This window comes from Saccopteryx leptura, chromosome 8 (genome assembly GCF_036850995.1).
Source record: "Saccopteryx leptura isolate mSacLep1 chromosome 8, mSacLep1_pri_phased_curated, whole genome shotgun sequence".
Lineage (NCBI taxonomy): Eukaryota > Metazoa > Chordata > Mammalia > Chiroptera > Emballonuridae > Saccopteryx > Saccopteryx leptura.
Genome location: NC_089510.1, coordinates 55,706,050 through 55,719,277, shown reverse-complemented (window position 1 = coordinate 55,719,277; position 13,228 = coordinate 55,706,050). Strand labels below are relative to the sequence as shown.

Below are 13,228 nucleotides of genomic sequence, written 5' to 3'. Positions count from 1 at the left end.
TTAGTAATTCAAGTGAGAGATGATGGCAGCCTGGACCAGGGTGAGAGCAGCTGAGATGGTGAGAAGGAGTCAGATTCTAGACATATTTTGACAACAGTAAAGCCAAAAATATTTCCTGATGAATCGGCTGTAAAATGTACAATTGACATTAACTGAGAGGAGGAAGATGCAGGCAAAGCAGGTATAGGAGAAACTATTAGGGCTGTGGTTTTGGAAATGTTGAATATGAGGTATCTCAGACCAAGTGGAGACGTTGACTATCTACAATTAACAATAGTTGTATATAAGAAGTGAGATTTTAGTAACTTTCTTTCTCTTCCCTTCCTTTTTTCATTTCTTTTTCTTTTTTCCTTGGTCCTTGCTTATGAGCAAGTCCTACTTTTACAGTGGAAAAAAAGCCACGTTTAATTTTAAAAATAATGTGATTTCTGAGCTATGGGTGGAGGAATAATTATTACAGACTTTCTTTTAAATCTACCCGTGTCCAGAACTTGTAATTCAAGCTAATTCAACAAACATCCTCTGTGATCCTATTACAGGCCAGGGCTCTGCTTGGTTCAGGGATGCCAAGATAAACAAACATGGTGCTGTAATCAAACTCCAAACCAAGGCCCAGAGGAGCGAGAGAGGAAGAAAGTGGCAGTGTGGATGCACAAATTCCCTGTAGCATAAAAATGTCAAAGCACACAGGTCACACTGAGTGTACTTTTATTCCAGGATGGAAGCATGCAGTCGACGACAGAAGGGGGATCAGGCTATTCTTTACTGAAAGACAACCTATGTGCCAAGGGAAGTCCGAGAACATGTGGAACAGGGGAAGCCCCACACACACACTCACACACACACTTGGCATAGGTGAGCCAGGGTCCTGCTATGATGTCTGGTGGAAGGAGTTAGTCCAGTTGACCTTCATGAGAACCTTGCGGGCACATCTTGGCATAGTAATGGGTTCCAGTCTCTGGTGGGTCCCAAGCCATAGGTAGCACTTCCCCTGCCCCACCTTGGCACATGGTAGCTGGTGAGTTTTAGCCCCTCCTGACACGCAGCAGGGAGACTTGGCTGGGAGGCGTGTAGGCGTGCAGTTCATGGCGGAGCTGGAGAGTAGAAAGAGCATGTGAGTACTTCCAGCCCATCTGACCCATGAGCTCCCTACAGACCAGTGACAGTAAAGGACAATGGAAGGCCAGCAGCATTTCCTGAGCTCCCAGTGGGCTGGGCATGGCCTAGGTGCTTTGTGCATATTATGTCATTAAACCTCACAGTGACCTTATAAAACAAGTAGTATTAGCCTTTTCTTATAAGAGAGGAAAGTAATATGGAGTAACTTACTCAATGACACAGAGTTGGGAACTGAAATTTATACCCAGATCTATATGGCTCCAAAGTTTGTTGTCTGTCTGGCCCCTGAGCCCTACCCCAATGGCCAGCTCCCGAAAACTGACCCAACACCAACCACCATGGCTTGTTTCCTGCATCCCAGCTCCTGACCTGCTTCTTTCTCCCCAAAATATTTTCCATTTGGGTGGGAGGTGCTCAGATATGACACAACCCTGGCTTTCTTCTTTGACTGGGATTTACATTTGCTACTTTGATTATCATGTGCAGTGGACACTGGTCATTTATTTGTCTGTCCTGCTTCAAAACCCCCATGCCATGTCCCAGGAACTACTTATTATGGGAATCTGATGAGTCTCCCTCCCCTTAAGATAACTTCAAAGGCTCAAATATTCCCATCCCCTGGTAGCAAGATGTAGACACAAGAACTAGGCTAATCTGATCCATTCTAACCTTCCAAAAATTCAACCATCCCCCAAAGCCATAACCCCTAAATTTTACCACTAGGAGTGTTGTTCAGTGGTCTGGGTTTTAGGAGAATTTTTCCAGCTTACACAAATATATCCCAAACTTGGTCCCCATCTACAGCATTTATCTATGGGTTTTATTTCTGCCTAGTATCCTATTTCCTTTGGGGTCTGTCCTTCCCATTCATGTGGACCAATGAGATCAGTCCTTCCCTAGCGTGATATGCAGATCTGGGGAGAGAAAGTGCCTTCTGAATCTAGGGTTGTCACAGTTACCTTAGGTATGGAGAGACTGAAGAATGAAGGAAGGAGAGCTAAAAGAGAGAGAAAGAAAGAGAAACCTTGATGATCATGTTTGAGCTGCTGGATCCAGCCATAACTGAAGCTGGAACAGGCATTTCTAGGTTTCTCAGACAACACCTTGTCTGTTATGTTTAAGTTATGAAGTGGGTTTCTGCCAGTTGCAACCAAAGTCCTATCTATCTGCCCATTAATATAATTGACCTTTTCCTAGAGGCCAGAAGGCGTGACCTTCTATGGGCTTGAGGAAGTTGGAGTGAGGAAAAGAATTTTTTTACTTAGCAGAGAAGAAGAATTTAGAACTCGGGAAAAACAGGCAGAAGCAAAGCCAGGAAGGATCCTCAGATTTAGCTCCTAATACTTTATAAGAAAGTAGACTCCGCCTGACCAGGCAGTGGTGCAGTGGCTAGAGCATCGGACTGGGATGCGGAAGACCCAGGTTCGAGACCCCGAGGTCGCCAGCTTGAGTCCAGGGTCATCTGGCTTGAGCAAAAAGCTCACCAGCTTGGACCCAAGGTCACTGGCTCCAGCAAAGGGTTACTCAGTCTGCTGAAGGCCCACGGTCAAGGCACATGTGAGAAAGCAATCAATGAACAACTAAAGTGTCGCAACGAAAAACTGATGATTGATGCTTCTCATCTCTCTCCATTCCTGTCTGTCTGTCCCTATCTATCCTTCTCTCTGACTCTCTCTCTCTGTCCCTGTAAAAAAATAAAAAAATAAAAATTATTTGGAAAAAAAAAAAGAAAGTAAACTCCTCCCAAGTATAACATTTGCTCTTCTGTGTCCTATACATCTTCCCAGGACTTCCCAAGTTCTCACTCTCCTCTTCTCTCCTGCCCCAGAAAATGCCCACTTACCAGGTGCATCAGTCTCTCTGCCACCCTAGGGTCAGTGAGATCTTCCGGGGAAGCCACACTTAGTCGCAGGAGGAGGAAGCCTTCATCCCCACCTGCAAGTTGAGAATAGTAGGAAAATAAAAATATGGCGAAGTCAGTTCAGGAATCAAGACATGAACGGTGCTACCCAGCCTCTGTCCTCCCTCCACATATATGTGCTTGCTATCAAGTGTAAATGTGTCTGTGTTCACATAGGATCTTACCTTTACTCATTGCAAAGAGAAGGAGAAGTCTCTCTCTCTCTGAACAATCTACATGTCCATCCATAGAGGACTGGTTAAATAAATTATGATAAAACAAAATGGAATACTGAGCAGCCATAAAAAAATAGCCTTATCTCAAAAATTTCTTTATCATACATTCCACTTGCATAAAAAGGAGGATGTAAGATATTTATAAATTTCTTTATAGATTTATATTGATATAGCTAGATATCAATATCAATATTATATAGATATCTTTCATCCTTCTTTTTATACTCCCATATGCATATTTCATCTCTAGAGCAGATTCACAAGAAAGTAATACCATCAGTTATGTATGTAAAGACATAATACATTTGCAGAACAGCAGTGGAAGAGAGACATTTTATGGTGTACGCTTTTGTACCTGCTGAATTTTAAATCATGCAACTGTATCATCTAATCAACAAATAATAGAGAAAAGTATTTTCAAATAAAAATATAGTGATAAATTAAGTTTTAAAAAATAAATATACAACAGGAGACTATGATTTGGGGCATCAAGCAGACTTTCATTTGGAATCCCACTGTTTTCTTTTTTCTTTAAGTTTGTGTTTGCCTGACCAGGCAGTGGAGCAGTGGATAGAGTGTCAACCTGGGACACTAAGGACACAGGTTAGAAACCCCAAGGTCGCGGCTCGTGCGCAGCTCACCAGCTTGAGCATGGGGTCGCTGGCTTGAGCATGGGGTCATAGACATGACCCCATGGTCACTGGCTTGAGCACAAGGCCGCTGGCTTGAGCAAGGCATCACTGGCTGGGGTGGAGCCCCCTAGTCAAGGCACATACGAGAAACAATCAGTGAACAACTAAAGTGCCCCAACTACGTGTTGATGCTTCTTATCTCTCTCCCTTCCTGTCTCTCTCACTCGCTCTTGAAAAAACAAAACAAAACAAAACAACTTTGTTTTCCTGCCTGACAAGTGGTTGCACAATGGATAAAGTGCCAACCTGGAATGCTGAGATCGCTGGTTCTAAAAACCCTGGGCTTGCCTGGTCAAGGCATAAATGAGAAGCAACTACAAGTGGATGCTTCTTGCTCCTCCCCCTCATTTCTCTCTTTCTCTAAAATCAATAGATAAAACTCTTAAAAAATTGTTTTCCTCAACTGTCATATGGGATAATAATACTCACCTCAAGTGATGTAATTATCACTTTTATTTTTAAATTACAGTTTATATTTAATATTATTTTTTCTTAGTTCCAGGTGTACAACATAGTGGTTAGACAGTCATATACTTTACAAAGTGTTCCCCTGAGTGTTCCAGCACCCACCTGACACCACCAGGGGTCCCCAAACTTTTTACACAGGAGTCCAGTTCACTGTCCCTCAGACCGTTGGAGGGCCGCACATACAGTGCTCCTCTCACTGACCACCAAAGAAAGAGGTGCTCCTTCCAGAAGTGCTGCAGGGGGCCAGATAAATGGTCTCAGGCGGCTACATGCAGCCCGCGGGCCGTAGTTTGGGGATGCCTGCACAGTTATTAAATTATTGACTGTATTCCCTGTGCTGTACTTTACATCCCTGTGCCCATTTGTACTTCTTAATCCCTTTACCTTTTCCACCCAGCCCCCATTGTGGTTTTGAATATTTACTTAGAGAACATAACATGTGGAGCTCACAGTGCGCTGCCTGCCAGCAGAGAAAACACTCTGCTGGTGCCATGCTTACTGCTTGTGAAGTATTTTTATATCACCTCTGCCTGAAACACAAAAGAAAGTCAGCAAAATGACTGTGATTAATATTTTTATTTCACCTTCCCAGAAAGGCAGGGCAAGCTGAGGATAGTACAGGGACAGGGCACGGAGGACAGAGTGACCGGAAGTGCTGGTGGAGGCCACAAGCCAACCAGAAGCTGAGCTGACCAAGCTGCCTTGGACAAGCGATTTCACCTCTAAGAAGCATCTGTTGTCTCAGAGATGTAGCTCGAAACTCCCAAACCTTCTCTCAGCTTATTTATTTTTTCACCATTTATGGTGCCAACCCCGGCAAGTGCATCCAGTAAGCTCCACTTTTGTGGGGTCCCAGCTGCTCAGGGGGGCAGCAGCTTGGGCCAGATGCCCACACAGTGCTCCTCTGTGTGGCTTTGGCTGAACCCGAAGCTTCCAGAGTGTCAGGGCTAACTTTCTAAATAAACTTTGGGGACTCACCTGGTGCACACTAGTTACTCAACTGTTATCTTCATAAGACAAAGCCAGAAAGGACCTCATTGTTCATTCATTGCACCCCTTCCAGATACAGGTGGAGAAACTGAGGCTCAGAAAGGCAGAGGGATCTGTCTTAGGTCAATCAGGTTGTTAAGGGCGGAGCCAAGATCTCAAACTATTACTCCTGACTTCCAGCCCTGCACTCTTTCCATCCACCACCCTAACTTTGCTTGTTACTGACTTTAACAAGAATCAGAAGATCATGAAGAAGTGACATCAGAGACAAGGCTCAGAATAGCCCCCCATGCACACTCCTTAAGCATGTAGACATCTTAGAGACTCTAAACCCTAAATCCCCCAAGATCACACATGGATAGCCTCTTACCTGTAGTAACTTCTGTGGTCTGCTTTGTCCAAACTGTGGTAGGTGTGGCTGTTGGTGGCTTCCCTCCAGCCCTACTGGCTGTCTTTGAGGTCTTTACTGAGGCTGTGGTCTTGGCTAAGGTGATGTGTGTTTCTCGGCTGCTGTTGGCTGTAGTCAGATGGACAGAAGGAAGAGGGCTCTTGCCGAGGAGAACAGGCCCACTGGTTGTACTGTCTTTGGTAGAAGTCTCTGAGTGGGTGGATTTTTTGATGGTGGCTACTTCTGAGAGGCTGTAGACCCTACCTGAGGACCCAGCAGAGGAAGTCGCTTTTCCCATTGTTGGCCCAGCCTCTGTGGAGCTTGTAACTGCTCCTGAGACTATACTGTGACTTGCCGTCTCAGCAGAGGGGGTTGAGGTTTCTTCCAGGGGGTTCATGCTTACTGTCTCCAAAGTTCTGCAAGGAGGGGTGGCCTTGGCTGCTGTTGTTTCTCCTTCTGAGGTGCTACTGGTGATGTGTGAGGTCTCAACTGTGGTATCAGGTGACACTGATTCTGTGGTGCTGGCTGTTGATAAGATCTCAGAAGAGGTCATGGTCCCAGTGTGGTGTGATTTTGCACCAGTGAAGTCAGGCAAAGCTGATGTCTCAGGGGTGGACAGGGTCTTTCCTCCTGTGGGGCTGTGATCTATGTCTGAGATCTCTGGGATGATGGCAGTTGCTTCTATTTCTGTGATGCTGCAATCGGTAACCTCAATGTTGGTGACTGTGTAGGCAACCAAGGCTGTAGGTGGGACAGCGAGGTCAGGCGCCAGGGCTGATGAGGTGGTGATGTCTGGCACTGAGCTGCTCTCAGAGGCCAGAGCCCTGGCTTCTGCGGAGCTATGAGCCACTGTCAAGGCATCAACTGTGATTCTCTTTTCCTCTTCGGAGCTGTCATCAGTGCAAAGGATGTCAAAGACAGCTACTGAGAGACCACTACCTGTAATAGTCTCCGCCGTGCTCATTCCGACTCCTGAGAAGCTGTCACCTGTGGCCGATGTCTCCACAGGAGAGGTGATCATAATCATGAACTTGGAAGGTGTTATTTTTGTGAGGGCCTTGGTCTTTGTTGCGGGAAATATGATTTTGGTTTTCCTGGTCTTTGCTTCTGAGATGGTGCTGGCTGGGATTAAGGTCCTAGCCGAGGTCTGGGTGTCCAGGGTTTGAGTTCCTAAAGGAATGTGGCTTGGCACAGAAGTCTCTGCAAGGTCAGTGGTCTGGGAGGCTTCCTCTAAGCTTGTGTTGACCCCCAGAGTCACAGCAGGCTTTTCTGTGTGGTTCACGGTCACCAGAGGGCTTGGTCCATGGGTGCTGGGACCTGTGTTGGGTAAGATAAGTTTATGAGCCATGAGTTCCAGTGGACTGACCTCACGGAAATTCTTATGTTTATGCCCTAGGCACTGCTGGGAGGGGCGGGGGGTGGGGGGAGCTGCCTTTACTCCATTTGTCATTTATATATTTACAAGGAAGGAGGTAGTGTCTGGAAGACCGGTTCCATTTGGCAGCCATGGAAGTGGGATCACCCTAACTGATGTCCTCTGACAGCCCACTTGAGGCAAGCAAGCCCCAGAATCTAGATGATTACTAATCTGAAGGCTTCAGGGGGAATGTATGGGGCAGGGGCCAGCCTGAAGGGGGAGCAAAGAAAGGCAGAAGTCCACGTGAGCCAAGAACTGCAGAGCAGGGACCACAACTCTCAGAACTTTCTGAAAGAATCCCTGTCCTTTTCCATCAATACTTTTCTCATTCAGTAAGTGTTTCCTAAAAACACTTCAAATAAAAGAAACATCTGTGGTTTTGTGTTTAGAGGTTGCTGGAGGGCTAGAAGAATTTTCAGAGACAGTGTAGGACGTGGCTGCAGCAAAGAGGGAGCGGGCAGTGCGCTTGGGGAAAGGGGCGAACTTTCCAACCCTGCTCAACCCCTCTCCTAAACAGGGGCTTGAGACAACAGGACGGAGCCCTGGAACTCCAGAAACGATGTAGCAGGCATTTTTCACAGGGAACAGGGAACCCGTGAAGCAAAACTTCACTTTTAGAGCGGTGTTCCCAGCATTTCTCCGCTGGGCACAATGTCTCTGTTCACTTGACCGGTTTGTTCTCTGAGGTTGTGTGAGTGGAGGGCCAGTGAGTGCTCACTGCCCCAGGGAGGCTACAACAGGCTCTTGTATAGGCTGACAGAGGTGCCTCTCCTGTCCTGTCTGCCTAAGGGAGGGGCTGTCTCTGTAAGTGGACCAGAGCTTCCTAGCGTTAGCAGAGTTAGCAAATGAAAACCCAGGATGCCCAGCTAAATTTAAATTTAAATTTCAGATAAACAAGGAATAATTTTAATAACAAATAATTTTTAGTATATGTCTTTCTTTTTTAAGTTTAAAAGAATGTTTTAGATTTTATTTACTTATTTTTAGAGGGAGAGAGAGAGAGAGAGGAAGAGGGAGAGAGAGAGAAAGGGGAAGAGCTGGAAGCATCAATTCCCATATGTGCCCTTGGCCAGGCAAGCCCAGGGTTTCGAACTGGCAACCTCACTGTTACAGGTTGATGCTTTATCCACTGTGCCACCACGGGTCAGGCCTGTATCTTTATTTCTTATGCAATATTTGAGACATACTAAAAAAACTTCATTACCTGAAATTTAAATTTAAAGGAACACCCTGCATTTTACTAGTAACGTTAATCTTAGAAGGTGAAGGATCAAAAAGAAGCCCCCCTTTTCAGCATTCTGATGGTTTGAGGTTGTCTTTCCTGAAATCTACTGGCCTAAAAGTACCCAAGGACCCAAAGGAGGTCTGGAACCATGTAGTCACTTCTAGCCAGGGTGTCACGATGAAACCCTAGGACCTCAGCTTGATCTCTCTGTCTCCCGCTGAGTGATGAAAGAGCACTGGGCCACGAGGCAAGACCCTGGGTTCCAGTCCTAGGTCTGTTGCTTACCAGCTCTGAGTTCAATAATTTACTGGCTTAAATCCTGACTCTGCCTCTTACAAGAGAGGCCAGTCATCACAAGACCTCTTCAAGTTCCCAGCTCCTCCCTGTCTTGCCGTGGTGGTGAGGATCAAGAAGAGAAGGGGAATAAGAAAGCTATTTATGCCTGACCTGTGGTGGTGCAGTGGATAAAGCATTGAGCTGGAATGCTGAGGTTGCCTGTGTGAAACCCTGGGCCTGCCTGGTCAAGGCACATATGGGAATTGATACTTCCTGCTCCTTCCCCCCTTCTCTCTCTCTCTCTCTCTCTCTCTCTCCCCTCTCTAAAATGGATAAATAAATATCTAAAAACTATTTTCTTAATCTAAAAGAAAAAAGAAAGCTATTTCCTTAATAGCAAAGGGTTGCTAAGCATCTCTCCCCCACTGTGTCCTCTCAAGGAGTCACTTGAGAGCACACAACCTATTTTAATAGAGAATTTCTGGCTGTTTCCATATGCCTCTTAGGTAGGTCATGGCATTCGCTCTCATGACTCATTCAGTGTAGTCTAACAACACACACAAATCATACTTTCAAAGCCCAAGATATTTCTCTGAGCTTCCTCGGTGCCCACATGGTGAGAAGCAGAGGCTTCTGGGTCAGCCCACACAGCCTGAAGCCCAAACAGTGGTTTGGATTCTTGTAGTCTGACCACTTACCTCCCCTGACAAATTTTTGTCCTTTTCCAGGAGACCTATTATGTCACCCTGCTTCCCAAACCCATAACCTCTTCATCACCCAGGCTCTCACAAACCCCTACCCATCAGGGGTCTTCTCAGAGGAAGACCTCAAAACAGAGTCTTCTCAAAGTCCACCCCAGCCTCTACAGCTCTGGAATGTCGTAGATCTTCTGCTCCGTCCTTCAAATCAAACTGTTGGAGAGGAAAGCGTGCGGATCTTGGGTCTCGGGTTTGAGTTCTCTCTTAGCTGCCTGCCCTGCTGCTTACCAACCATGTGACCCTAGCCAAGTCCGCTGTGTGACCCTAGCCAAGTCCCCTGTGTGACCCTAGCCAAGCCCCTGTATGACCCTAGCCAAGTCCGCTGTGTGACCCTAGCCAAGTCTCCTGTGTGACCCTAGCCAAGTCCCCTGTGTGACCCTAGCCAAGTCCCCTGTGTGACCCTAGCCAAGTCTCCTGTGTGACCCTAGCCAAGTCTCCGGTGTGACCCTAGCCAAGTCTTCTGTATGACCCTAGCCAAGTCCGCTGTGTGACCCTAGCCAAGTCCGCTGTGTGACCCTAGCCAAGTCTCCTGTGTGACCCTAGCCAAGTCTGCTGTGTGACCCTAGCCAAGCCCCTGTGTGACCCTAGCCAAGCCCCTGTGTGACCCTAGCCAAGTCTCCGGTGTGACCCTAGCCAAGTCCGCTGTGTGACCCTAGCCAAGCCCCTGTGTGACCCTAGCCAAGCCCCTGTGTGACCCTAGCCAAGTCTCCGGTGTGACCCTAGCCAAGTCCACTGTGTGACCCTAGCCAAGTCTGCTGTGTGACCCTAGCCAAGTCTCCGGTGTGACCCTAGCCAAGCCCCTGTGTGACCCTAGCCAAGTCCACTGTGTGACCCTAGCCAAGTCTGCTGTGTGACCCTAGCCAAGTCTCCGGTGTGACCCTAGCCAAGCCCCTGTGTGACCCTAGCCAAGTCTCCGGTGTGACCCTAGCCAAGTCCACTGTGTGACCCTAGCCAAGTCTGCTGTGTGACCCTAGACAAGTCCGCTGTGTGACCCTAGCCAAGTCTCCAGTAGGACTCTAGCTAAGTCTCCGAGCTCCTGAGCTGCATGTTCTCCTGTATGGTGAAGCCAGGCATACCTATGTCATGGAGTTGGGAAGATCAAATTAAATTCAATGTATAATATGCAGCACAAACCTTGTAGATCAGAGTGCATATAAGAGGTGGTTGGTGTGGCCAGGGGTTGGGCATGTGTGGCATCAAATCTTGGCTCTGCAGATGAGTTAAACCCTGGTCAACTTCAGTCTCCTCACCTTTAAGAGGAAGGGGAAGGGTAGGAATTGTATCTCTTTCATGGGGTTATTATGAAGATTAGAAAGATAGTGGACTGGGGTATATGGAATATCCCTGTACCTTCCTTTCCATTTTGCTGTGAACCTAGAAGTGCTCATAAAGAAAAAAGTCTGAAAAAAAGGAAAAATCCCTGGGAAGTGAGAGCCTCTTCAAGGTCAGAAATGAGCCTGATGACCAGGAACTCCACCCCCAGACAGGAAGAGGATCTGTTTCTGCTGAGGCTCCAGCTTGGGGCCCAGCATGGCCCCACCCGTCCCCCAGTATCACGTGATGGTCCTCCCAGTCCTTGTCAGGTGAATAAAGACAGACCCCTTTCCAGGGGAGTGACTCTTTCTTCCCTGTGCTGTTCCCAGGAGCTGTCAGGACGGTGTGTGATCTCTCAGTGATTTTCTAGTGTTGGCTCCTCCCTCGAGGTTGGGAGGTGATAGCCATCCCAGGGATTCTCCATAAATTTTTATTACTTAAGCTGGAATAAAAGATAATGCATAACGGTGTGTCAATGGAGGTTTATTGATTGTGACACAGGTATCACTCTGGTGCAGGATGTTGATAGTGGCGGACGCTGTGTGGGGAGTGGAGGGTGTGTGTGTGGGAATCTTTGTATTTTCTGCTCAATTTTTCTGTGAGCCTAAAACTGCTCTAAAAAATAAAGTCCACTTTAAAAAAATGATGCATGTGACAAGCTTGGCACAATTCCCATTACAGATCAATGTTAGTTCTCTTCTTTTGTAAAAGTCTTGTCTCTCAGAATCCATCCTCCCATCTACGGCCATACCACCCTGAACGCACCCGATCTCATCTGATCTTGGAAGCTAAGCAGGGTCGGGCCTGGTTAGTACTTGGATGGGAGAATCCATCCTCCCCAAGCTGTCTGTGGCAGTCAGATTTTTCACACAAAAACTGTATTTTAAAGGATAAACTTGGAGGTGTTGGAATCTTGTCAAGCCACATTCTGTGGCTTTAGCCATATTTATCACCGGTCTGCACCTCCCCGCCCCCACTCGCTCACACTCCCACAGGCAGAAAGGCAAACCCACTGCAACGTCAAAATGATATTACTCATTTGTATGGACCGCCGCGGCATACATGCTTAGGAAGACACTCCTATTTGCATATTGTTTATCAATAATAGTAAAACAGAAGGTGCTCATGACTTTGATTAAATTTAGCTTTAAATTTTAGCTTTAGAAATCATCGCTGCCTCTCCCTCACCTTCTCTCTCTCTTTCTCTCTCTTTATATATACATCCCTCAAAGACCTGGCTTTTCTCCCATAATCAGCAACCCCCAAGGCAGAAGACGCCTGCCTGGACCTGACGAGGTCCGGACCACTGGCAGGCTGATGATAACACCTTGACCTCAGTTATGTTTCAGCTCCTGAGTCCTAAGATGAAACAGCCCCCTGGCTACTTTCCCATGAAACCAGACGGAGGGACGCCAGAGCAGACCTCAGAGCTGTCCTCAAGACCTGAAGAAATGATTTAGTACCCTTACCTCACCTCCAATCTATCTGCTCCCAGCATGACCCCAAACCCCTAACTCAGTGTCTTGTGAGTTTTGCCCAATCTAATCTGTAACCTACACACCATCAGGGAGTTCAGACTTTTGAGCATTAGCTTTCCTTTCCCCTGGATGGCGCTGTTCATCAATAAAATAGCCAGTATTTTTCCACTGCGGTTTACATGAGAGAGTCAACTCTTACTCAGGCCTGCTACACACTTAGCGCTCACCAGAAGCGAGCATCTTAGGTGGTCAGTAGAGTAACAGCCCAGATGTCTGCTCCGATCCTCAAGCAGTTTAGTGTTTGGCTCTGCTAGTGCCAGGTAGATGAACTCTTTCTGTTCAATAACAAAAGTAATACTTCACATCTAACTTTATAGTTATTTATAATTAGCCTAAGAGAACATCCTTCACCTACAAAGGGCTGCCAAAACAGAAACACACACCCAGAACCCTGCCAGGAGAGAAGCCCACAGGCCCTCTGGCCCCTTACCTGCAGAGCTCCCAGGGGCCCCAGCCTCCCAGCAGCAGAAGAAAAGGGACAGAGCCAGGCCCCAGAGAGAGCCCATCCTGACTGGGGCTCCAGCCACCACCGCCCGGCACACCTTCCCACTGCCTCCCACAGCCACCTGACCCTGCTTCCTCCACCTCGGGAGGAGGGGCCAGCCACCTGCCTAGGTGTGACCGGGTAGTTTCCAGATTGCAGCCAGCTGATCACCGGTGCGGAGGCTAAGAGCTGGCAGGTGGAATGTCAGGGGCTGTCAGCAAGAAAACCCTGATGCCCCCTTGCCCAGTGACCTCTCCTCTCTGAAATTTGATTTGAAGATATAGAATTTATTTATTTATTTATTTATTTATTTATTTATTTATTTTTATTTTTGAGAGAGAAACAGAGACAGAAACAAACAGGGAGGGAGAGAGATGAGAAACATCAGTTCATAGTTGCAATACTTTAGTTGTTCATTGATTG

The 13,228-nt window shown here is 47.0% G+C and overlaps 1 protein-coding gene across 1 annotated transcript; it reads right to left on the bottom strand.

The window, feature by feature from the left end:
- Positions 1–691: 691 nt before the first annotated feature.
- Positions 692–12,875, bottom strand: MUC20 (mucin 20, cell surface associated). Its single transcript, XM_066347570.1, has 4 exons — positions 12,752–12,875; positions 5,776–7,110; positions 2,963–3,054; positions 692–1,094 (listed from the first exon to the last, which is right to left on the bottom strand). Exons 1-4 carry the CDS (start codon positions 12,825–12,827, stop codon positions 1,026–1,028), a joined length of 1,572 nt encoding a protein of 523 aa, XP_066203667.1. The 5' UTR covers positions 12,828–12,875; the 3' UTR covers positions 692–1,025.
- Positions 12,876–13,228: the final 353 nt, after the last annotated feature.